General features: G+C 47.1%; 1 protein-coding gene across 1 annotated transcript; it reads left to right on the plus strand.

The window, feature by feature from the left end:
• Positions 1 to 500: 500 nt before the first annotated feature.
• On the plus strand, positions 501 to 26605 carry hdac8 (histone deacetylase 8). The gene is made up of 11 exons (XM_070993762.1): positions 501 to 724; positions 836 to 888; positions 4353 to 4483; positions 5516 to 5657; positions 5882 to 5994; positions 6101 to 6178; positions 6271 to 6379; positions 6663 to 6835; positions 7374 to 7468; positions 17495 to 17600; positions 24248 to 26605. The coding sequence occupies exons 1-11, from the start codon at positions 611 to 613 to the stop codon at positions 24268 to 24270; spliced, it is 1137 nt and encodes a 378-aa protein (XP_070849863.1). The 5' UTR covers positions 501 to 610; the 3' UTR covers positions 24271 to 26605.
• Positions 26606 to 26868: the final 263 nt, after the last annotated feature.

The raw sequence follows: 26868 nt of genomic DNA on the forward strand, positions 1-26868 counted from the left end.
CCCAAGAAGTGTACTTTCATTCCAGTTTTTCGGATTATTACCCCGAATACATTCTGTTTGGGGCAATTTTGTGGTGAATATGGTGAAAAAAGTGATATGCGGTAGAATCCACTCACAAAATTGAACATAAAAGTTATGCGTTGACTGGAAATGTATTACTTTCGGATGTCGGGTCCCAATTAACATATAACGTCGTTTCAAACTCTTTTGAAACGGTAGCTACTTCAGAGAAAGGCAAGAAGACTACAGATTGTCCCACAATGCTTTGCGCTCTACGTACGTTCCAGCGTAAATCAAACATCCGCGCGCGGAACTTTCGCTTCGATGTTTGTAACCGCGCAGTTCCCTGTCTTCCTGTGCTCAAAGTCGTCGAAATCTCCTTATATTAAATTAGATTAAATAATCCAACAGTGTGTATATTTGTTAGATTTTATCACCGGCGTCTTCCCGCTAACCGTGTGGTGAAGAGCAAGCGGTTAACCGGCTGTAACGGGGGGAATGTTGACGGTGTGGCACCGAAATAGAGAAGGAGACGCCGCTCGCATCTCTTCGCTGGGAAATTGTTTTAGCGACATTCTCCGTCAAATTATCCACATTTCATCTGTCGTAAATGAGTCGCACAGGAGACAGTGATGATGACAGCTGCGGTAAACGGAGAGTGGCGTATGTCTACAGCCCGGACTACATCGAGACCTGCGACTCGTTATCCAAAGTGCCAAACCGGGTGAGTCGCGTTGAATGAGCAGCGTCGGTCAAAGATAGCTAGCACGTCTTTACTCGTCAACTTTGCCTTACTGCGTCTTTATTTCATGGTTTCTACCGTCTTCACTTCCAGGCGAGTATGGTCCACTCGCTGATAGAAGCCTACGGACTCCTCGAACACATGAGGTGAGTGTTGTCAGACAGCAGTGTTTGTTTCTGACCTGCACGGAGATAACAAAGTGTGTTTGAATCAGAGAGAAATGGCTTCAGTGTGTTAAGCTAGCTGCTCTGCTGCGGTACATTCAAACCCTGTCATATACAGCGCGAGCTCCAGATAAGTGGTTAATGTGAGCAGATATTAGCACTGATAACAGGAGCGCAAAAACAAACGTGGGCATCAACACAGAGCTCCATGACATGATGCTGGAGTTAGCCTAACTCTAACCCAAAGGAGGTTTCCTCCTCCGCTGGCCTCGCATTGAAATCCCGGATGCAGTCCTGCAGAGTCTGGACGACGGTCGCGTCCACAGCTGGATCCTCTAGTTTGATAAGAGCCTCCAGCTGCCGCCTGCTGCCGAACTTCTTCCTCAGCCCTTTGATCACAGTCTTGCACAGCTTCCTGGTGGTCTTGAGATCGGGACAGACGAAGTCTGTGATGTGGGACAGACCCTCCATCGTCTCGTCTCGGAGTCTCTTGATGTGCGTGGTCCACTCCTCATGGCTGCGTTCCTCGAAAGCGCTGCACTTGACCAACACTCTGGACGTCAGCAGGGTGACGAAGAGCCCGAGCTCCTGTCCCTCCTCCTCGGGTGTGGATCCCCCAGCAGAGGCTGGAGGGGTCTCAGGAGACGCGGATGTAAAAGGCTCGACCATGGTGACCTCAGAAATGTCTCGTAATGTCTGTGATTCAGAAACCTCGCGTGTTTGTGCCTCTAACATTGTCTCTGATTCGTACTGGTCTCAGTAGTTCAGTGGTCAAAATTCAGTTCACACTTTAATCAAAATCATTAGTTCACATAAACTGTTCCTTTTTCTGAAGTTCAAGTTGAATAAAATAACTATTTTAAATTAAATATCCATAATTATATATAACAAATATAACATTACTTATCACCACTTGAAATCATTTGTTGATATACAGTAAGAATTTTCTTCTATTTTCTATACTCTTTTGATTTTGAGATCATTGTATTAAATACCTTGTTCCAGTGTATTTTATTGCTGACACACTTCAAATGTTTGATTGCAGCAATCAAAAACCTTGTCAGTCAAAAGATGAGTAAACACAGACATTAAACCTGCTTGGTAAACTTGTTTTGAGAAGGAATATGAAAGCACAGCATTTAAGAATATCTGCTGCATCCTGGTGAATGACTGCGCACATAAAACATGCATTAAAACCAGACACAAGTCTGTAAAACCTCACCTCGCCTGGAGAAGAACACATCATCTGTGTTAACCATTAAATCAGCTGAGCACTGATATTAAAGCTGTTGTATGAATGTAACCTGCGGAAACATAGTTGTATCAGTATCATAAATGTAAGAAGTTCCTGAAACATCAAAAATCAATTTCACTAATTTATTTTGCCAATTAAAGTCTGGGAGAAACCGGAGCACCCGGAGAAAACCCAGCATGACAGCGGGAGGGGCCGCACAGCCTCAGGAGTCTTGTTGCAGTGACTCTTGAGAGGACACAGTGTTGAGCACTGCGTCTCTGTGCAGTCCCGTCTGTCCCCTGTCCCCCCCCCCCCCCCCCCCACTTGTCTTGTCTCAGGTAGTCAGACTCTACAGAAGGCACAGTACGACTGACGTAGCCATCAGACATAGAGAAAACAGTGTGAATCTGACCACGTGTTTCAAGACAAGTTTCCACCAAACGTTGGTGGCTCCTTCCACCGCTGGCCTCGAACTGAATTCCCGGATGCAGTCCTGCAGAGTCTGGACGACGGTCGCGTCCACAGCTGGATCCTCTAGTTTGATAAGAGCCTCCAGCTGCCGCCTGCTGCCGAACTTCTTCTTCAGCTCTTTGATCACAGTCTTGCACAGCTTCCTGGTGGTCTTGAGATCGGGACAGACGAAGTCTGTGATGTCGGACAGACCCGCCATCGTCTCGTCTCGGAGTCTCTTGATGTGCGTGGTCCACTCCTCGTGGCTGCGTTCCTCGAAAGCGCTGCACTTGACCAACACTCTGGCTGTCAGCAGGGTGACGAAGAGCCTGAGCTCCTGTCCCTCCTCCTCAGGTGTGGTCTCTCCAGCGGGGGCTGGGGGGGTGACGGGGTGTTGGAGCTCCTGTCCCTCCTCCTCAGGTATGGTCTCTCCAGCGGGGGCTGGGGGGGTGACGGGGTGTTGGAGCTCCTGTCCCTCCTCCTCAGGTGTGGTCTCTCCAGCGGGGGCTGGGGGGGTGACGGGGTGTTGGAGCTCCTGTCCCTCCTCCTCAGGTGTGGTCTCTCCGTCAGGGGCTGGGGGGGTGACGGGGAACTGCAACACCTGTCCCTCCTTGGGTGTGGGCTCCCCAGCGGACGCTGGAGGAATCTCAGGAGACCTGGATCTAAAAGGCTCCACCATGCTGACCTCGGAAATGTTCTCCATGTCTTCTGTCTTTATACGATTGCGTTCAGAAATCTCACGAGCTAGTGCCTCTGATGTTGTCTTAGATTCAGGTATCTCACGAGCTAGTGCCTCTAACGTTGTCTTAGATTCAGGTATCTCACGAGCTAGTGCCTCTAACGTTGTCTTAGATTCAGGTATCTCACGAGCTAGTGCCTCTAACGTTGTCTTAGATTCAGGTATCTCACGAGCTAGTGCCTCTGACGTTGCCTTTGATGCGTACTGGTCTCGATCGTTCAGCGCTCTGTGCTGTGAGACCTGATCCTGACTCTTATAGACTGACTGCCTTTGATGTCTCTACGTTCTAAAGTCGCGTTTTGGTGCGCCGCGATATCACGCGCACGCGCACACCCACGACGCGCGCGCGCGTACACGCGCAGGTACGTGCGACATTTAAATGCAGACTTTAGAACGTAGAGACGCAACGAACAGGTGTTGTACCTTTCACTGCTCTAAGATAAGATAAGATCTTTGAAATGAAGTCTTTACAGCCAGCAGGTGTGACGGAAAAGCAAAAACAGTGGCACTAAAGGGTAAACAAGGTAAACAACGTGTGCAGGATGCAGAGCTGAAAAACAACTATGTGTAAGCACATTATGTACAGATTCTAAAAATACACCATAAAGGTACCATCGGCAGTATTCTTAGTAGGAAAAACTAGTGACATGCTGCATTGCACTAGAGAAATCTATGTATATGCACAATATATACAGTTTATACGAATACTGTTGATAATAAGTAGTACATGTCTGTGTACTTGCCACTCACAGAGTACGTTTTTCCAGTTCACTTTCATTAAGTGATTGAGCTTCTCATGACACCTTCACTGTCCGCCCTCAGTGCAGTATTTATTCTGCTCATTTAGATTTTCTACACTTGGTATTTTCTTCTACTGCTGACTGTGTGGCAGCATTTATTTATGCTTTTTGATCCAAGAGGGCCTCGGTTGGTCTCCCATGAATCATCTGTAGTGGTGCGCTGGTTGGTTTCATTCACACACAGTATTTTATTTGACGGTATTCTTTTTCCCTTTCTCTCCAGCACTGTCAAACCTCAGCTGGCCACCATAGAGGAAATGGCCAAGTTCCACACAGACTCTTACCTGGAGCACCTTTGCAAGATCAGCCAGGACGGAGACAACGATGACCCCCAGTCAGCCGACTACGGCCTGGGTGAGGAAGGCCGAGAGTAACTTTTCACCAGTCTGGCGTCTGGCCCAGTTCATTGCAGCATAGTGTGGAAGTGGAAGGTGTGCAGTGTTTGTGTGCCACCCCCAGAGGGCAGTATTATACAAGCTTCGATAGAGGGCACAGTGCAGGTCGAGGCTGTGAGTCCACTGATCTGTCGTTTTAGTTTGTTTTAAAGGGTGGTACTTTTCTTTCCCAATGCTCTAGATTAAAATAATATCTGGATCACATTGTTTGTGTATGTTGGGAGAGATGGGAATACATTAATCTAAGCTGGACCTGCACCGGGCGGGACGCAGTCAGAAAGATCCCGCCGTGGTTTGTTTGTCTTGGCTGAGCCGACCCCGAGTCCATCCTTCAGCGAAGTTTGCATTTCTAACTTTAGACTAATCGTCAAGCTCGGCCTCCCTGTTTTCACATCCCTGACTCGTTCGCTCTCTGTTCATTCATTCGCCCTCATCCGTCTTTGCTCCTCTTCATGTCCTCGACTCATTGCTGTACCGCTTCCTCCTTTTGTCTTCTGCGCGTCTCTCTCCGGCTCATCCTTCCGTCTCACAAACTGCTCCACCTTCTCCAGGATGAAGACGCGTCTCTGTCTTCCTTCTGTCCGATTTATTTCACGCCGTTCGCCATCAATCACGTCCACTCGCTGCCCTCACTTCTCTCCCTCCCTTCCCTTTATTTGTCTCATTTGTCCTTCTTGTGTCTTCTCCCCCTCCCCCCCCCCCACAGCCCTCCAGTTTTCCTTAAAGTCGTCTATGAGGGGGTGAATCAGCTTCAATCAGAGGAAAAATGAACAAGGAATAGATGTATTTTCATTGATAATGCGGCATCTCTTTGTCTAAAGATTGACATCCCTGCTCTTTCATGCTGAAGTGCAGCTTTTTACTAATAAATGACATTTACTTTCATCATTTCCATTGAGTGCTGACAGTAAATCACAGCATATTTAATGCTGTTTAGTGCTTTTATTATTATTTTGCTCCTTGTTCATGTTCTGGGCTTCTCTTTCTCCAGGGTACGACTGCCCGGTGGTGGAGGGGATATATGACTATGCGGCAGCAGTAGGGGGCGCCACCCTGACAGCGGCCCAGTGTCTGCTGAACCAGAAGTGTGACGTGGCCATCAACTGGGCGGGGGGGTGGCACCATGCCAAGAAGTAAGCCCACCTGTCGCCCACACGGCCTCACAGATACAGGAAGTTCTGCCAGTTCCTCTGTAATAACTGATGTCATGATTTAAGTTATAATGTCAGAGCGGATGGTGGAACATTAGAGACCGCTGACTTCATCAGCTCTGCCAATTGGCCCGATGGGGGCGCTCCAGGCAAAGGTGGGACTGTCAAACCTTCCTGTTTTGTTTGCCCCTCTCGCCGTCTCACAGGGACGAGGCGTCCGGTTTCTGTTATGTGAACGACGCCGTGCTGGGAATCCTCAGGCTGAGGGAGAAATACGAGAGAGTCCTGTACGTGGACGTGGACCTGCATCATGGAGACGGTACGCACGCACGCACGCACGCACGCACGCACGCACGCACGCACGCACGCACGCACGCTGTGGTTTGAAAGTTCACTTCAGTCAGTTTTTTCTCCTCTCGCTGCAGGTGTGGAAGACGCCTTCAGCTTCACCTCCAAAGTCATGACCGTCTCTCTGCACAAGTTCTCTCCTGGATTCTTTCCAGGTTGTGTTTGCGTGAAAAAAAAAAAAGTGTTTTGATGTGATAACTCGTGTTGTGAGGCAGTGTAAGATGAGCGTGTGCGTGTGTGCGCGTAGGTACGGGCGACCTGTGCGACACCGGCCTGGGTAAAGGCCGCTGGTACGCCGTGAACGTCCCGCTGGAGGACGGCATCAAGGATGACAGATACTACCAGATCTTTACCAGGTACATACACACACACACACACACACACACACACACACACACACACACACACACACCCCCCTCGCCTGACCGCGTCCCACCCAGAGACCAAAGGTCAGGCTCATCCATAGAGCAGCGCTGGTCGTCCTGGTTGGACTGTGCGATCATCTCAGGCTGAGTGTGATTGGCTGAGGCACCTGTCAATCAAGCAAACATAAACTCTGGAAAAATGACACATTAAAACGTGGAATGAAAACGCTGGCTCCTGATTGGCCCTGATGCTTAAAGCTGTCTCGTTCTGCAGTGTGATGCAGGAGGTGCGGGCGCATTTCAACCCGGAGGCGCTGGTGATGCAGCTGGGCGCCGACACCATGGCGGGCGACCCCATGTGCTCCTTCAACATGACCCCCGTGGGGGTGGGCAAGTGTCTGCAGTACGTCTTGGGGTGGCAGCTACCAACGCTGCTGCTGGGAGGAGGTACGCCGTGTGTGTGTGTGTGTGTGTGTGTGTGTGTGTGTGTGTGTGTGTGTGTGTGTGTGTGTGTGTGTGTGTGTGTGTGTGTGTGTGTGTGTGTGTGTGTGTGTGTGTGTGTGTGTGTGTGTGTGTTATTCTGGCCGATGCTTTGTGCGCTCACGCGTAGTGTGTGCGCGTCCTCCTCTGCGAGCATGTGTGCTCAGCGTACACAGTTTAATGAAGGGTCATGTTCAATGTTTTTGTGTGTTTGCGTTTGCTTTGAATCTCTGCACACACGCACGCACACACACGCACACACACGCACACACCGTGCTATGTTCCAGACCCCTCGGCCAGATGATAGCTACTACTTATGCAACACAATGAGGCCATTTTACTCCACTACAAACCCACCTCTCTTCCTCTCTCTCCCTCCCTCTCTGTCCCACATACTTTCTCGTCGTCCTCTTAGCTTCAGTCCATGTCCACGTGCATGTGATCACACAGTGTCCGTCTCTTGAGCTCTGTCTTTATGTCTGTCTGTGTCACTCTGTCCCGCCAGGCGGTTATAACCTGGCCAACACGGCTCGCTGTTGGACCTACCTGACGGCGTCCGTGCTGGGAAAGACGCTTTCCTCTGAGATACCAGACCACGAGGTACGACGACACACACACTCGTCCCTGATCGCCGCGGTCACACACACATCCACACAAACGCGCTCATTCATTGCGCTGAAAATCACAGGCCAACACGCACACATGAAGAGCACAAACACACGCCCCTTGTGTTCACCGTCTGCTGAGTCACTCCGTCTAATCAAAGATGGCCGCCCGCCTCTCAATAAAGGGGTTTGTCTTCAGGTGACTCAGACGATGTGTGTGAGGAAGAAGGCGGCCGGTGATGACAATTCCTCTCAGTCCGCATCGTCCAACACTGCCTCCTCTATTTCCATCTCGCTTGGCATGAAGGAGAATTTTCATGTGCCGTGTGGCAACGGCGTCATTGAAAGAGCGAGGAGTCGAGAGTCAGCGATTGGTTCTGTGTTTGTTTTAAAGACACAAAGCGTCACCGCCGTGTCCTCCCTGCTGGTCCTGATCAGGGACGTGATTTGGTTCAGTGTTTGTGGGAATAAATTACTGTTACAGGAGAGAACGATGAGGCGTTCAATGGTCCCAGCTGAAGGTTCGCTTACCAGCTTTTTCCAGATCTTTCCATCACGTTTCATGGGCGTCATTTGATGACACCTGAGCAGGTTTCATTCACCGAAGAAGGCCGTGAGATGCGTTCAAGAGCAAAAGGCAACCAAGTAAACTTGATTTCAGTGTAAAGTAATAGCGTTAAAGCTCTCTGAGGTTGTGTTTCGCACTGTTGCTTCAGCACTGTCGCTCCCCGTCAGTCAGCCTTCCTAAGATAAGATAAGATAAGATAAGATAAGACTTTGTCGATCCCACACCGGGGCCTTAAGATGCCACAGACAGAGATAAAAAGGAGATGTAGAGAAAGAACGTCACTGCAGCCAGCGTGTTTATGCTGAAGTTCAAAGCCCTGCGTTGGTTCAGCCTCTGAGCTCTGCACCAGTGTGATGCGTTTAACTTAAAAATGTCCCCGGACCCTCCTGCAAAGTCTGAGCTCCATCTTAAACCCCCTTCCATTAAATCAACTCTTTAACGATGATCTAATGCAAACTTACATGCTTAAAATCTCACATTATAAAACTTGTTATCGTCAGCTTCGATACGAGAGCTTTGAACCGAGAGACTCAGTCGTAATAAAAATGACACATTTGAACGCATCGCAGTGATTTGTTTGTTTGCAGATGAAGTGAATGTGCACATAAACGCCCTCCAAGCTTTGAAGCAGCTGCAGGGAAAAGCATGACTCCATCAGCTGTCAGCGCTCTGAATTACTGTAAGCAGTATGAGTTACAGTCTGGTTGCTGTCAGTGTTTTTGGTGTTGTGTTTGAACCAGAAACTCCCGCCGCAAATGGCTTCCATGACACCGCCAATAAATCAGATCATCGCGTTCGTTTCTCCGCCGCCGGTTTACGACGTGAAGAGGTTTCCTGGAGGCCGGCGCTAACAGGATTATGAAACACAACATGTGCTTATTGCAGAAATCACGTCACCGCGAATCATGTGCTCGAAGTGGAGCTCAATCTGGTGATTGGCCGTCGCTTCGGCCGTCGTGCGGATGTAAACAAACGCGTCCGGCGAGACGTGAGTGCGAACGCTCTGCGGATTCACCGCCGTGTGGAGGGAGCGACGGACGCCAGGCCGCTTAACGCTGCTTTTCTCATTAGCCTGAGTGCTTAATCAAATATGTTCAATCGCTCTAAATAGAAAGCAGTGGACCCGTCTCTCTCTCACACACACACACACACACACACACACACACACACACACACACACACACACACACACACACACAAAGAGTCTCTTTCTCCAGCAACTGATTTTTGGACCTTGTCTTGGTCAAATGTAATGAATAGCTGTGTGTGTGTGTGTGTGTGTGTGTGTGTGTGTGTGTGTGTGTGTGTGTGTGTGTGTGTGTGTGTGTGTGTGTGTGTGTGCTGACCGTGATGAAGGTGCCTCTTGTTTCTCCTCGTCGGCATCCATTGGCCCTAAATAGCCTTTGACCTCATTAAGAAGCACTCACTGAAAACAAAGCAACTATCAGTGCGGGCAGCTGCTGCAGATGATGAAGACGAGAGGACACACGCACACATGCACACACATGCACACACAAACACACACACACACACACTTATCCCCGTAATCCAGAAGATCCCAAACAAACAGCCTAATGGCTTTTCTTAACTTAAAAGTGCTTAAAGGCTTCTTTTTCCCATTTCGGAGGTAATATTCATCATTTTCCCAACGAAGTCACTACACAGCTTTACACAGATGTGTGTGTGTGTGTGTGTGTGTGTGTGTGTGTGTGTGAAAGTGTGTGTGTGTGGGGGTTCTTGGCTCTGTCCTCGCCCGTTGTGCTCGATAAGAGGGGCATTTATCCATGATGACCAAGCAAAGCTGAAGTTCCAGCGACACGGGGAACAAAAACCACCTTTGTACCCCTTTTCTCTGTGTGTGTGCGTGTGTTTGTGTGTGTGTGTGTGTGTCTACTGTAGAAAAAAACGCATGAATGCACACATTTATTACAGTCAGATAATGCACGGGCCTGTTTTATGACATTTTTGTTTCATTGTATGATAAATTGCCGTCAGCGCGGAGGAAACGGCTGTTCCTCAGACGGGAAGCTGCACTAAGAAAAGGTGTTTTCACCGAGGAAAAGATCCTCAAATTTGTCCTTGATTAACAAAATTTGTGAAACCGGAGCAACAAATGATCCAACAACAGCCACTTAAAACACATCTGGTTTGTTTTTTCTGCTCAAATCTCACTGAAATCCATCCAAACAAATAGGTCTGTTTGATTTCTGCTTTAAATATTTTGCTGAACGTGTTTATTTTTCAGGATTTTTTTCCTCAGTGTTCAAGAGGGCGAGGGTGTACAGACCGTACACTGATGATTAAAAATAGTAGTCTAAAAAACACAAACATTAGTCAGAGTTGGCCAGTCACATCAACAATAGTGCTGTAATATTCACTGATTACCAGACAAAATATTACCCTGCAGATAACCCACACAATAGCCTGCTTCTGTCACACTTATTATCCCGCCGTATCTTAGAAAAACACAAGTAAAAGTGCCTTTTGTCGTCATTAACCCTCCCTGTTGACTCGTATTGTCTATTAGCGCTCAGCTGATCCTGATTGACCTCCATTGTGTGATAGCGGCGGAGTCGATCTGCGTGTGAATCGCAGGCAGCGGCGCGGGGCGCGCTAAGAATAACCACAGAGGTCAAAGGTTAGTTAGCGGTGCTGATTGGACGGGCACGGGGATTGGCTTTTCTGTTTCTGAAGAAATGTCCTTCAGCTTACTTGTTCTAACTTCTCTGAGAACATTTCTCTGTAGCGTTTGACCTTCTTAGCAGCTGGTGGCTCAGCGTTAGCTTTCTGTGTCGTTTCATTGGCTCAAATGTCAGATACGCTTTGGATGAGATTGCCTAAAAGGTGGAAAAACATGCCGGGGGAGTAGCTGCGCTGTTATGTGCTGTGAGGTTTATCTGGAATAACCTCTGAAAGTCACAGTTTGATGGCAGTTAACAGCCTTGAGATGTGAGGCGTGATTCGACGATGATAATGATAAATTTGTCCACCAGTGTTAAAACTTTATTCATCTCAAGAGGGGAGATTCAGCTGTTACAGATATATAAAGAAAATTAAGTATTAAATTTAAATAAAACTATGCAAGAGCAATTCAAAATGCAAGGCAGCTAATATGCAACATCGTCTCAGGCCTAGTAGTACAGCAAAGTGTATTATATGTCAGAATAATACCATGTAATCCACTAAAACAATGAACAGTATGATAATATATGTCATTAATTAATTATCCTGAGACAGTATAAGTACACATATACTATATCTGGATACAAATACCAGCAGTGGCGGCGTCACTGCAGCAAAGTGACAAGTTAAACCGCTGCAGGTCAGCAAAAACAAGGTTTTCATTAAGTTGAAGTTAAGTTAAATCAAGATTAGACAGACACTCTCTGACATGCTCGTGTTTATGGCGCTACGTTTTGCCCAAATTTGATGCTTGCTTTTCCTTTCAACACATTGGATGCTCAAACAAATTCGTCTTCATCGAAGATCAAACTCTGTGAAAACATATTTAAAACTTAATTGAAGGAAGTTTTCTGATTTATTTATTGACTTATTTTTTTAGCTGTGCTAGCAGCTGATGGTGGGACAGAAGCTAACAAGCTAAGATGCTACATGCTAAGACTTAGCTTAACATGCTAACACGACATATGTTATTATTAGCATCTGAGAATCTGATGTTTTTATAAGAAAACACTCAAAATGTTCTGTGCCAAATGTTAGCATGTTAGCCTAGCTTATTCATAGTGATGCTAACGTGAATGTTTGCGTGCTCAAACGTACAGATGATGGCCGGGTTTCCTCTCTAATTCAGCCTGCCCACCCTGAAGCCCTCCTCTCCGCTCATTCTGTTTCCCAGCAGCTCAGTTCCTCCCATAAAAAACAAACCACACATCCAAACTTCCTGCGTCTGCCCTGCCGCCTCGCCATGTGCTCGCCTGTCGCTGGTGTGAACCCAGCTCGTATCCTTCGTCTCACACTGTACCTTCCCCTCGTTCCGTCGCTCCTCTCCTTCCTGTCTCCAGCGCCGGCCGGCGAAGCGCACGCTGCTCGTGCTAAAAATATGCTCAAACAGAAACTGGCACCTGGACTAGCTTGGTTTGCACATTCTGGATTTTATGACACGCTGTTAGCCACTCAGCCTTCATTTCATGGATCCTGAACTTTAACAGCGAGCAGTAGTCGATCTAAAACATGCTTCTGTGGCGTTACGTGTCCATTGTCTTGCATAAGGAAGCAATGAACGTGTTTCTGGGTAAGCTGCAGCTCATTAATGAGAGCTTTCCATCCATCCGTCCAAGTCAATTAGACGATTATGGATTATGACATTGAGGGCTTGTGGAAAAAGTCTGTGTGGCCAGATGTTGCTGTAATGCTGATGGATATTAACCAACGGGTAGAACGCAACTCAGAGCCACACAGGAAGGGAGGACATCTCTGGTCCCAGATTGGCAGCGGGGAAGCGTCCTGCCTCTTTACTTCCTCCTTCCTCTTTTCCTGTCTGCAGCCACTTCCTGCCCTGCCCCTCGCCGCCGTCAGGGATGTGTCGGCTCCCAGAGTCACGGGCTCAATCACCGGAAACGTCAGCGGAGTAGAATGTGTGCGCGTTCCCAAAGGGGAATGTGTCTGTTTACAGTGTGACATAGAAAAATGTGCCGCGAGACGCTGATTATTCCACTTCAGCGCGTCTCTCATACGTCTTTCGTCATCTGATGTCTCTGCTGTGGATCATTAGGCTGAATCAGGGTCGGCTCAGCGGGCGCTCGACGTTGGGATGCAGCTGAAACAGTTTGTTTCCTGTCGGGTTTCCTTCAGGGAGTCACGTCTTTGTTGCAGTTGTCTTCTCAATGTTTGTGTTTCAAGTTCATGGGCAGGTTTCATCCTCGAAGACCGCGCCATCGTTCACTGTCCTATCAGACAAATGTTTGCATGAACCCAGAGGCACCCGACTGGACATGCACCAAATCCTGACATGCACCATAATTAGCATTTTCTTTTGACAAATTTCTCAAAATTTGGTCAAAATTTTTGCCACATTTGGGTGGAAACCTAGCTGGAGATGCCTTATCTCCACAGTTTGACCTGATACACTAACTGGATCATGGTTGTACATAAGATTTATGTTTTATTGTACTTTCACAGAGTTTTTATTGTTCTGGAAAAATGCAAATGAGGTCTTTCCTGATTTTAAGGAACAGGCCATTTGGTGAAGAAAAGTGAAATTAACCTTTATGTGGATGTGTGGATGCATCGCGCTGCGTCTGCACACGTCACCATTGTTCAGTGTTTACAGCAAATTTAATGTATTATTCCAACATTTTTATAGCATAAATCAGCAACAATTCATTTTATCACACATAGGAATATTGAATATGAGCCTTCATCCGTTTCATAGTTACCGAACTGTACCCTGAACGACCTTTATGATAGAGCAGTAAATGTCAAAGATAATACGTTTTGTTGAGCTCCATACATGCACTGCACAGACATCGTCTTCTGCTCTGATCAGCTGAGCGTGGACTCCTCTGCGTCCAGCATTTCTTCACGTTTAGCTCTCCCACTGCTTAAAAAAACGCTCTTTGCAGGGCACCATGCCTTAAAAGGAGAACTGACAGATGCATCTAAAAGAGACGGATTGATGAGTGAGTGTGGAGGATGGGGGGGGCAGGGAGGGGGGTGTACGTGCAGTGTGTGACTGTGATCTGGGCATCGGGCCGCTTTCCCCTTCCTCGCTGAAAACATTTATTAGATAGCAGCGTGATAGCAGACGCTCCATTTGTGTTTTTCCCCGAATGTTTCCCCCCTCGGCCGTGCGGCTCGGCATCCTTCATAGCTGGAGATCCTGCTGATGGCTGTGAAAACAAACACTCTCTCTCTCTCTCTCTCACACACACACACACACACACACACACACACACACACACACACACACACACACACACACACACACTGCTGTCAACAGATGGGCTAATGCACACAAACTGTCTTTCAGCTTAAACGCACACTAATAAATGCACATGCACTAAGTATAGCGATATAATCATCATTATTGTCACTGCTTTTATTTAGATTTACACACACACACACACACACACACACACACACACACACACACACACATGTTCTCTGCATGAAGGCCTGCTTCTCACACAAACAAGGTCGTCCCAGTGAGTGATGGGCAGAGGGTCCATGTTAAGGACGGCGCCGGTCAGCGGGTGTTTTCTGTCCCTTGACCTCGTCCAGGTGACGTAGATTCGCTGCGTCACTGAACCAAAGCCTCTCTTCTATCACCTCCTCCATCTCAGCGCTTTTCTGTCGCCCTGCTCGTCCAAGAAACATTAGGAATATTCTGGAGGTTTTATATCGAGACGAGTGTTTGGTTCAGTGCGTCCGCAGCTCTCTCGTCCTCGCTTCCTCCCTCTCTCTTCGCCCTTCGTCCAAGCTAAACAAGCAGGCAGCGGGAGGCTGTGTGTGCGATTCCTGTGTGTGTTTTTGTGTTGCTGGACAGCGGGAGACAGAGCACTGGGTTCATGGGAATACTGTGTGTGTGTGTCTGTGTGTGTATCTGTGTGTGTGTGTGTGTGTGTCTGTGTGTCTGTGTGTGTGTCTGCTGCTCTCATGTTGAGACCGGAGGTAAGACACAGAAACTCATCGGAGCTAATTGGAAACAGACAAACACACACACACACACACACACACACACACACACACACACACACACACACACACACACACAGGGCCTTACCTTTATATGCATATATACACACACATATATGTATATGCATAAATATACACATACTTACATTAATCTGCCGTCACTAAACTAGCCTGCATTCCCCCTCTGTGACTCACACACACACACACACACACACACACACACACACACACACACACACACACACACACACACACACACACACACACACACACACACACACACAGCTCTGCCAAAATGTAGTAGGAGTATACTTTTGTGTACTTGAAAGACAAAGACTACTCTGTCTCTGTCTTTGTGTGTGTGTGTGTGTGTGTGTGTGTGTGTGTGTGTGTGCGCGTGCGTGCGTGCGTGTGTGTTGCCAACAGGCTGTCTGAAGTCCTCTCTAATGACGTCCATCTAATCCACTAAAGAGCTTCAATCCAAAACAACGCGTCCCCGCCTTCAGAGTGGCCGTGGCATCATTGGAGAAATCATTATGGGATGCTTGCGCCGACTCAAAGGAGCGGCCCGACGCGCTTGTGGGGCGCGTGCAATCCGAGCGTCACATCAGCGGCTGGTTTTGCAGAGCGCTGCAGGACCTGACACGAGGTCAAAGTTCAGGATTGCAGATGCAAACAGAAACAGACTATAAAGCAAAAGCACATAATGTCGCGAGCGGCCGTGGACCGCTTCGTACTTTTTAAAGACAGGCTTTGGGTATGCGCTGTACGTACGAGCAGCCTTCGGCCCGCTCGGTGTTCTGCTGAGTCTTCGGAGGCCAAGGCTTTCACAACAGTCTGCGAGTGGACTGACGCACTTGTGGTCAGATCTGGCCTCCGAGTTTGTTTTGCTCTCATGGCACTGAGTCACGGCCCGACAGATTCCCTGGAAATATGTTTTTTCAACTGACGTGCTCTGGTTTTAACTTCTGGTTGAACCCGCTCTCTGGATTTCCACCTGTTTTTTTGTCTTTTGGCCGGTTTTGTTTCATGGAGCTGCTCCGACTCTGTGTGAAATGCCAGGAGACTTCGGTATTTGCTGAAATCTCAGGCTCTCTTTCTTTGATTCTTCATGTTGTTGAGGCCCAGGCTGTCCGCTGGACGTTTGACTGATTTGTGGTTCCTCGTCTGGGCTCTGTGTTACATTTTCTTTCTGTACATGAACAAGACTCGTCTCATGCATTTGTTGTGTTAATGCAGCTCGGAGACAACACACTGAGATCAGAAAATAAGGAACATGTGTCCATGTGAGAGCTCTGAGGGGGGGTTTTTGTTGTTGTTTCATCCCGGCTTGGGGGATGGCCATGTCTGACGGTCCAGACTGAAACATCTCAACAAACACTGGACAGATTTCTGTGAAATGCTGTCCAGATACACAGGACGCCCAGAGGACGCTTCCCAGCGACTTTGGTGAAGCTCCGACTTTTCCTCAAGCTCCACCACGAGGTTCACATTTGTGGTTTCATTTGTGAAATATCACCACAGCTATTGGGTGGACTGCCGTGAGATTTGGCACAAATGTTTACGTCTGTATCAGGATGAATTGTTTTAGAAATGTGATCCCAGACTTTGCATCTAGCGCCATCGTCAGGTCAAAATTACAACTTGTCCAATGAATTATGGACCTGCATAATTAATGATGCTCCCACCTGCACTGTACTTTGTGTTTATTACTGCTTAGCAATTGTTAGCATGCTAACATGCTAAACACTGTACCTGCTAAACATCAGCATGGTAGCATCATCACTGTTAGCATTTAACTCAAAGCACCGCTATGGCGACGCTCAGCCTCACAGAGCTGCATGTTAGCATCATTATTATTAGGATTTAGCTCAAAGCACAGCTAATGCAAAGGTCAGCCTCACAGAGCTGCATTTTAGCATCGTCATCGTTAGCATTTAGCTCAATGCACTGCTATGGTGACGCTCAGCGTCACAGAGCTACATGTTAGCATCGTCATTGTTAGCATTTAGCTCAAAGCACTGCTATGGCGACGCTCAGCCTCACAGAGCTGCATGTTAGCATCATTATTGTTAGCATTTAGCTCAAAGCACTGCTAATGCGCAGCTCAGCCGTACACAGCTGCATGTTAGCATCGTCATTGTTAGCATTTAGCTCAATGCACTGCTAATGCGAAGCTCAGCCTCACAGAGCTGCATGTTAGCATCATCATTGTTAGCATTTAGCTCAAAGCACCGCCATGGCAAAGCTCAGCCTCACAGAGCTGCTAGCATGGTGGTGGAGTTTGTCTTGTTGTCATTTTTGGACACTGTTTTAGTCAAGAAGGGGAGAAAACTACTAAAACTGCTTTCTTTGCTAATTTTTATAGTACTGCTACTTTTAATACATTTATGTAATCCCTAATACAAGGAAAAAATCAATGATCTATGATCTATTTCTGCCAGAAAGAAAGAGAAGATAGTTGATGGTGCAACAGTGTCTTTGATGTTTTCCACTGCTTTGAATTTCTTTCATTTTTTTTTTTAAATGATCCCTGAAAGCCTGCGTAAATATTCATCACCAGTCAGTTTCAACATCCAGCTCTTCAAAGTCCAAACGGGGCCGAAATTTTCCAGCAGCATAGCAGCTGCATTCTTTAAAGAAGAGACAAAGAGGAGCGAGTGCACTCTGGCGCTCTGCTGCAGCGACCTCGTGCAGATGTGATGGATGAAAGTGTGACTGCGAAGAAGAAAACAAGAGCACAAACATCATTTTAAAACCCATGAAAGCAGACGTTTGACACGCTGGTTGTTGTGTTAGTTTTTCACAGAGTACGGACCCGACTACTCGCTGGAGATAAGCCCAAGCTGTCGGCCAGACCGCAACGACACCAAACACCTGGACCAGGTCATCAGCACCATCAAAGGTGTGTGTGTGTGGGTGCGCAGGTGCGTCTGCTTGTGTGGGTGAGGATGAGGAGGCGGCCGTGTGTTTGTGTGTCTTCTGAACCCTCAATCACCTAAAGCCCTTTTGTCTCTGCGAGGCTCTTTTTATGTGTGGTTTCATGTGTCTGCTCTTGTTTCTATACGTCTCTGTGTGGGATGAAAGTATGACTTGTTCTTCCCCCCCCCCCCCACCATAGCTCTTAGCATCCCTTTGTGTGTGTGTGTGTGTGTGTGTGTGTGTGTGTGTGTGTGTGTGTGTGTGTGTGTGTGTGTGAATATACAGTGCTGCTGACCCCACTCTTTTATCCACAACCCCGTCCATCAGAGTCTGGGTCTTGATACATGTGGTGTTTTCTCCTCTCTGCATCTTCCTCTTTCTATACGCTCCTCTACATGTGTGTTTGTACATTAATCTGTGAGTGTGTGTAGCCGTGTGGTTAAACCCGAAGCCGGGCTTTTGGTCTCGGCGCTGACAGCCCGCAACACCCAGGAGAAATCCTCCGGCGGGGTGAAACGTAGGCGAAGAGTTGAGCGGCGGGAGAGTTATTGTAAGGAGGTGAGGTCAGGAACGAGCGAGGGGTACGTCTATGAGCGGAGTTCATTTTCCGAACATTTTGCTTTATATAGCCGGTTTTTCAGAGTCTGAGTTTGATCATTCGATGTCTCATAAATGGAGAAGATCAGCGTGTTGAGGTGTGAACCACAGACCAACAGGAAATCCTCCTTCCTTTCCCTCCGTCAGTGAAATGTTGGATTTGACGCAGCGTTTCTGCGTGTGAGAGAGCGTCTGATTGGATGAAAGGTGCTAAAACACTGCGGCTAATGGGAGGAAGGAAATATGGCCACAATCTGGCCACGTCGCCGTGTCTCATGTTGAAAAGTTAGGCTGAAGAATGTAAGATCTATGTTTCATGACTTTTTTTCATCTTCATGTTAAGCCTGCAAACCTCAAAATTTACAACTAGCATTGACTTGAAAGACTTAAAACTCTGCAGCTCCTTTTATTCGACATTTTAACCACCTTTTCCACAGTAACTGGGAATCAAGTGCCTTGCTCAAAAGCACCACAGCTGTCGTCGTTGAGGAAGAAGAGGTCGTTCTTTGATTAACTCTCTGTATCTCTAATGGGTTCTGCTCACATTTAGCATTTAAGCGCCAAAAGTGGTGACAGAAATGCTGCTAAACTTCTTCTTCTTTACTTTAAATTAGCTTCCATCAGGTGTAGACTGTGACTGGACAAGTTGACTCTGCTGCAGGTTTGAGCTCATTTCTGTGACCCTTCGTCTCTCTGTGACTGATTGATTTGGGGATTTGATGACCATACGAAGCCACGTCTCTGCAGCACAGCATCCACACATTAGCATAATGTGCTCCAGCTCGTTCCAAGTTTGTAGCACCAAAATGGAAAAAGGCAAAACCCTGTGGTGCAATTCGGCATTACAGCTCAACGTACAAGGCCGAGAGGAAAACACACACACACACACACACTCTACGCACACACACAGTCGATGTGCTGCTGGCTAGCTAGCTACAGCTAATGTGCTAATGCTAATATACATTTATACCTTAGCTGCTCCTGCGCGAATGAGCTCGGACTACAAAAACACTCCAGCAGTCAAATTCTCGTCAACACTGTAAAGCTTCTGTTCATTAGCGCCGGGGCTAACTGTAGCTGTTGGAGTGAAGTTTTGGTCTTTGCACCTGCTGTTTTTAACACCCATCAATCCCTCAAACCCTCCTATCAGATCTCTGCCTTTGCAGAGCAGCAACTGTGTTACGTAATGAGCTACGCTGAAACCAATGAGTGATCGCTGGGAGAGCTGGAAGTGACAGAAAGTTCGCTTTTTGGTGCGCTGAGGAAGCACTCAGCCATGTCCACAAGAGGCTGATAATCATTTTTATATGGCTCAGCTGGATCTGCTGTTTGACGAGCTGACTTGTTTCGTGAATGGAGAGCCAAAACGAGGGGGAAAATACGCGTTCTCAGATTTTATCCCCGTTAAGAGCGGACGTGGTACCAATTAGCAGCTAAGACTTGGTGCGTTTGGACAGATCAGATCGTCTCACTGTGGCAGACAACAAACTCGCTGTTGGACGCAGCAGCGACTTGTCCAAACAGCACTAAGCTCTGCGCTCTGAAACACTCCAGGTCGCGTCAAATCAAGGGAACGGGAGTTTATTTGCCGAAATTCACTCGGCCTGTTGGCTCGCATCAAGTCATCACAGCCGGAGGGGCTGAAAGCATCGCTGGTTTCCAGTCATACGGCTTTTATTAGGGGCGACGGAGGGGACGACTGGATGGACGGAGGGAATGAAAGAGAGAGAAATGAAACGCAGGCGAGCCAGGGATGGAGAGAAGCTGGGAGAATGTGCGTTTGGCTGCTGCGTCCCATCTGTCTCTCCTGTTGGACGCCTCGTCCTCCGCCTTTGCTCTGTCAGAGCTGATTCAGCTCTTAACTCTGAGGGGTGTAAATTGACTGAATTTTCAGTTTCTGCTGGGATGTGTTGGATTTTTGTAGAGGAGACTTGTTAGCCTAACCCTCCTGATATATTTTCCTGGAGAGCGTGTTCTTGCTGTTGGACAAAGATCATGGCTCCCCTGACCGTCTCTCGTGTGTCGGGGAGGTTGTCTGCATCCACTTCTTCCTTCCATTGAGGTTTTGGTCCTGATTTCAACCTGTCAGATCTGTTTTACGTCTTCATCCCTGCCTTCTTTCCTCTTACATCTCTCTCTCTCTCTCTTCTCGTTTTTGCTAAATGTTCAGCTTGTCAGCACACAACATGTCGTCAAAAAGCCCAAACTCGAGAAGTGAGCCGTTATAATTTTAAATATGCGTCGTTTGGTCGTTTGATTAAAGAGAGGCCTGCACGCTCAACGAATGCACACACACACGAGTAAGGATCGGCTGTAACCGACACACACACACCTCCAGACGAACACATCCACATGACATCATCGGGGTGGATAAGTGTTCCTCTGGTTTGGAAGTGCTGTGCTGCTTATAAACATTGGTTTCCCCGAGAAACTGAGCCATGTGAGCTCGCATGTATGTTTGCGTGCCCGCATCTGCCGTCTGCTGGCACGAATGGACTGTAAAGATTTAAGTCTTAAAGTGGTAATCCCCAAAAATCCATTTTCCTGAAGCATGTGGTATGTCCCAGAGCTTTAACGCTGAGCGCTGTACGTGCTCACTGCGCGTTGTTGTTTCAACGGTCAGCATGATGGACAGGATGCTACTTTTAGCACGGTACTCTTTATGATAACGTTGAGTATGTTAGTGTAGCATAGTAGTAGCAGTTTTAGCATGCTAACGCTATCAGGTTACCTTAGAAATTTTCATTGGATAATTGGATAAATTTTTGGGACTTTGGACCAAAGTGTTGGATGCACAGTGATGCTAACGTCGCCAACGTGACTAGAAAGTCAATAAAGAGCCTTTAATACTCAGTCAGCTCGTGTTTCTGAAGTGACAGAAGCGGCGCGACAGCTTCCTCTTAATGCCTGTGGCAGAAACAAACGACAAACACTGTGACAGGCGTCAAAAACATTCAGACAAAGCAGGAATATAAGCCTCAGCGTGCTTTTGTGTGCTTTCGAGCATTCCTATCTGGGGGAAACTCGGGCTTTCCTGTTGTTTCCCTCTCAAACAAACACACGGCGGCTTGTTAAGCGGGCACATTAATTAAAATGTGATTTTTATTAGGTGACTGTCAGAGGCGGCAGCAGCTGTCTGACTGCGTATCACAACTCTGTGTTTACGAGACTCCGGCAGCGTGATTTCCCCAGAGGCTGCGTGTGTGTGTTTGGCTTCATCAGTGTGACGGTGGTGGTATCTTATCTGTGCGTGTGTGTGTGTGTGTGTGTGTGTGTGTGTGTGTGTGTGTGTGTGTGTCAGCATGGAAATATTGCAGCATCTTTACATCCAGATACTCTCAGTCGTTAATCCTCCCCTGTGCTGACATGAATACACATTCTCAGAAAAATACACACAAACGTTCAGAGAAGACATATGTACACATGCAGAATACCACCTAAGACACACACGCACACACACGTGCAGCGCGATACCCACCCACAGATGCTGTGATGGATCAACGTTAGCAGGTAGTAAATATCAGAGGCCCCGTTGGACGCTCGTCAATTTACCGTCTACATCTGGAAAGTGAAGAGAAGCAGCGGGATGGAGGGAGAGAGGACTGATGGCTGGACGGGGGACGCAGGAGGAGACAATCTGCAGCTCTTCAATTAATCTTTCAGTCCATAAAACACAGGAAAATAATTAAAAATGCCCATCACGAGCCTCCAAAGACCACTGCGACGTGTTAACTCGCTTTGGTCAGATGAGAACTGAGCTTGTGATCAGTTTTGTAGTTTTTACCCCGTCAGCTGTCGCTCCGTCGGTGCTGCCGAGGGTCTGCTTGTGACCGCTCTTCCTCTTTTCTAATGCAGTTTTCCTGTTTTTAGCACACGTCGTGATTTTTGAAACTTTCCCCCTTGCCACAGTGGAGGGTTTCTGCATTGTTTGCAAGTGTTGCCCCAGAAACCCCGTCAGCAGCTATCTGTCCTCAGTTACCTCACACGGCCTTTAAAGTTCACGTGTGAAGTCAGAAACCAGCGTGACTCACTCGCAGCTATAACTGCTTTTGTCGCTGTAATTTCACAGTAATTGTTGCCTGAATTTGTGAGGTGGAAAGGGAAAGTCTCGACCCAAAGAAGGAACGATTGTGCTGAGTTGACAGTCTCAACAAAAACCAAACAAAACAAGGCTAATAGGATTCCCTGCATGTCGCAGTGGAAAGTCCAGACGGGAAAGTTTTGGCCTGAAAACGGTCATTAAATGTAAAATGGTAGGGTCTGCATCAGTGTGGGACAGAGGGCGGTGGTCAGGGAAGATCATTTTGAGGAAAGCGGTGAGGACTTCCACATATACGAAATTAGCTTGATGCTCTTCTTTAGTACAAACACACCTCAGTTTTCCAGTAACAGAGTCAGTTTTAACACTCTGAGTGCTGCCTTTGAGAGCGCAAGAAAAGGAATTAGCAAAAATACGACAAAAAGCTAATGAAAAAATCAAAACGCACCCTGAATGAGCCTGGGCTGAAGTTGTTGCTAACTTTGGCGCTAACCCCCTTCACTGGCGAGCAAGACACGGGAGCTTGGTTCAGGTCGTGGAGGAGCTTTAGCATGAATCACGACAAATAGCCTAAACTGTGCACAAGCTACGTTGCTACGTTCACAGCTAACATCAGTGCTAACTTCATACTAACTGTCACACACACGTTTTTTTAGTTATTCTTTAAAGCAGTTTGCATTATGCATAACACATTTTAGCTGAAAAAACATCTTAAACATGCATTTTTAAAGAAATATCCATGATGCTAGGTGCCGGGTGGGGAGTCAGAAGAAGGCAGGAGCCCTGCAAAAGCAAAAACAGCTACGGTCTGACATGCAGATCTGAGCTGCAGGACGGCAAATTGTTTACAGGATAACTGTATATGATTCACAGATAGAGCACCACTGATCCACTGTGCAAAGACAGGGTATTACAGCCCATCTGACAGGGCTGTGGGGGGCATGTTGGACAACAAAGGGTCAGAAACCTGAAGCGTAACTCAGACGCTGCACAGAGCTCACCACTGTGCAAAGTTAGCATCATTTCCTCTTTTCATGCTGACAGCTGTGGGTAAACAGCACGATTGGACTGTGCACAGCTGGGTGACGACGCAGTGGCATGATTTGACCAGGTTGAGGTTTGACCCTCTGTTTCTTTCTTCGCGGAGGGGGGGGTGGGCATCATGTTGCCAGCACAGCGACCTTGTTAAGATGAATGAGGAGGCGGCGTGTTGTTATGCTTCTGGTGGTCTGAACACAGCCTGAAGCCTCCCAAACAGGCCAGTGAACACGGGTTTCTCTAAGATACAGTCATCAGCATCCAGAGGACAAACACGAGGACGTCTTCACCAACAGTGGAGTCTGTCCAGCGCGCTCCGCGATGAAGCCGCCGCCGTCACTGCAGGCACAACATGACAGCTCCACAATGGCCGACAAACAGGACATCCTCCCTCACTGCGTCAGCGCGGCAGCTACATGTGTCAGAGCAATTACTCATCCACTTGTGTGTGTGTGTGTGTGTGTGTGTGTGTGTGTGTGTGTGTGTGTGTGTGTGTGTGTGTGTCTGTGTCTGTGTCTGTGTCTGTGTGTCAGAAACGGAGGCCAATCTGTGCCCTCATGCAAATGAACTCGCCGTGTTGTTGAGCGTTATTTCCATATCGATTCCCCTCTTTGCATGCTTGTATTTCCTCAGGAGCCATGCGGCCAGATGTTATTTTGCATTTTCAATGGTGTGTGTGTGTGTGTGTGTGTGTGTGTGTGTGTGTGTGTGTGTGTGTGTGTGTGTGTGTGTGTGTGTGTGTGTGCGTTTCCATCTTTGGTTTGGTTTCTCCTGTTGTCTAACATGTATTTAACCTCGTTCTGTATCTAACTTAATGTGATGAATTTGACTTTTTCCCTCCTCCTCCTCCTCCTCCGTGTGTGTGTGTGTGTGTGTGTGTGTTTGCGCCTGTTTGTGTGTGTGTCTGTGTCTGTGTGCTCACCCCTCTCATTTCTCTCTCTTTCTCTTGTTTACAGGGAATTTAAAGAATGTGGTTTAGGAGTCAGCAGCAGCCTCCTCCTCCTCCTCCTCCACACACACACACACACACACACACACACACACACACACACACACACACACACACACACACACACACACACACACACATACTCCATGTTTCCAAACCAGGTTGATGCTCTGTGGCTTTAATGAAGACAATATGGAGCAGACCCCTTCGGCCCTGAGGCACGGAGCGAACGAGGGAGGGATGAAGGCAGGAAAAAGAGAGCGAGTGAGGCTTTTGGAAAACATTAGCTGAGTGTTTCCAGGGGAAAACAGTTTAATAAGGGGGGGCGGGGGGGTCATGTGGTTACTGTATGTTCACTGTTTTTAATCCTTTTGTGTTTTTGGAAAAGGTATGTGTGTTTGTGTGAATGAGAGAGTTTGCGGTGAGTTCAGTGTGTGTCTGTAAAAATGACTTACAGTGGGTTTTTTACAGTAAGTGCACCCGGAGCTTTTGGCATTAAAGGATGCGTTTGTGTACATCCTATCAGCCCGGGGACTTTTTTAAACTAAACGGGAAAACAGATCTGTCAGGTGTCGGGTTTCACGTCCACCGCGGTGCCGCTGTGATTTCAGCCCTCTGAGGACAGATAAGCTCTAAAACAGACAAAAGCCAAGGTTCCCCAAACGCCTCGTTATGCTTGTAAAAAACCCCTGGGTTTCTGCACAGGCCCGGAAAGTCCTGCAAGTACATGAAATGCATTTTCCAAGTCTCGAGAAACTTGGAAAGTTTACAAACAAACAGTGTGGAAAAGTTTGGAAAACAGGCGGTTACACGCCGTAGAAGTTGATTCGCTCGGCCGCATTGTTTCGACCCCTGGGCGAAATCTGCAAATTAAACATCTGGATGGAGTTTGGAATTTTAAATGGAAAATATGCAGGGAAAGTTGAAAAGGTTTCTCCCTTCCAGGGACAGACAATAACAGATTGCATGAACTTTTAGGAGGTTTCAGATAAAAGCAGCCGGTCTGGCACCGCCGGAGACCGAAGTGAAATCAACTTCAGGTCAGTAAACAAACATGGCTGCTGCGTGAAGACCGACAGACGCAGGACTGGAAATATATCCTTTACAATTCTACAATTTGGTCGATGAAATCTTGGGAATCATCTGAATGATGTGCTAAAAAATAAAGAAAACATAATCCTCTGTAGTTGTAGTTGTAGTTGCCTTTAAATGGTAATTCTCTTTAAACCTGGGCCTTGTTTTTACATATTTTGGAGTCGAGATGAGTAATGGATATAAAAGGTTTTGGATTTGGAAACGGGCTGCAAAGTAATCCTTGGGGCCAAATCCGCCCACTGAAAGTGTTTGTTTTCTCCACAGACAGCCTCTCGTTGTTATTCTAAGTGTGACAACTTGATCACAGTAGTTCAGATGTGAAACAAACTAACCAGTCGAAGCAAAAGGCAGAACAGCAACTCCTCAGTTCTTTGAGCTAAAATTACCGTTTTTTTCAATGGAGTCTGGTGGCTTTGAACAGAGTGACGCAACGGCTGTTTCTGGGTAAACAGAAAGGATCTTACTCTTTAGAAAAAGGTCAGTTTCAGTTGGGATCCTTTCCATGATGTTGTCAGGCACTTGGAATAACAATCTGATCCTGTCAGTGACCAAAACAAACACTTTTAGTACTTTGACGGGCGCGTTCGCCTTCAGGGCTTATGTTGCAGCCATTACTGCCTGTTTGGTGGCTGCAGGCTGAGGCGATTTACTCGACCAAATCCAAAACATTTTGTACCTCTTCATCACGTGGACCCCAAAATATGTTTAAAAAATACCACAATTACTCTTGAAATGCAGCTGTAAGCTGTCCAAGTACTCTACGGTGTCTGTAAATGTACAGTTTGTGGTTCTTTGTCAATGCATCACCAACAGGTCATTAAAATGCATAAATAGTTCTGATTATATCCACCTCTGCAGAGGTTTAGAAAACAGAAAAGCCTTGTTAATCCCTCCAGCTGTAGTGTTTGTGATGTGGCACATTAGTCACATTGCACAGCTTCAACCGCCGCACATGAAGCTGAAAAGTGACCAAAACCTTCAAATCCTCTGATGGAGCTGACGCGCATGTGGTGGCATGTGAAGGTGTAAAAAATGACTTTTTGAATTTGGGATTGCACCAATAGTCTGAAAGATGCATGTGTTCAGGGCCAAATTCCTTTTTTTAAAGCCCATTTTTAATAGTGATGATAGAGCTGACAGAACACTGTAAGATTTGGTGGAAAGCTTGAGGAAAAAGTGGATCTTGAGTGAAGTTTTTTGTTTGTTTTTTGTTGTTTTTTGTCAGAATTGTAGCAAGTAAAAGCATTAAATCCCTCACTGGTTCTTTTTGAACAAGTGTCATTTGTGCTTTTTTGTTGCTGGGCTTTTACTTTGAAAAACCTGCTGCACCTCGCATCCTTAGCAAGCTGCACATTTTTAAATTTTAATCGTTTTAAAGGTCACTTCAACCACAAGGTTTGATTCCCAAATGAATGTACGAGACAACACTTTTCACCAAACTAAGCTCGCTGTCACATGATCAAAACCCTCAAATCCACTGCAGATAAACATCAAATCTCGTCTATCAGACAGTTTGAGAATGAATGTTTACGT

The sequence above is a fragment of the Chaetodon trifascialis genome, chromosome 23 (genome assembly GCF_039877785.1).
Source record: "Chaetodon trifascialis isolate fChaTrf1 chromosome 23, fChaTrf1.hap1, whole genome shotgun sequence".
Lineage (NCBI taxonomy): Eukaryota > Metazoa > Chordata > Actinopteri > Chaetodontiformes > Chaetodontidae > Chaetodon > Chaetodon trifascialis.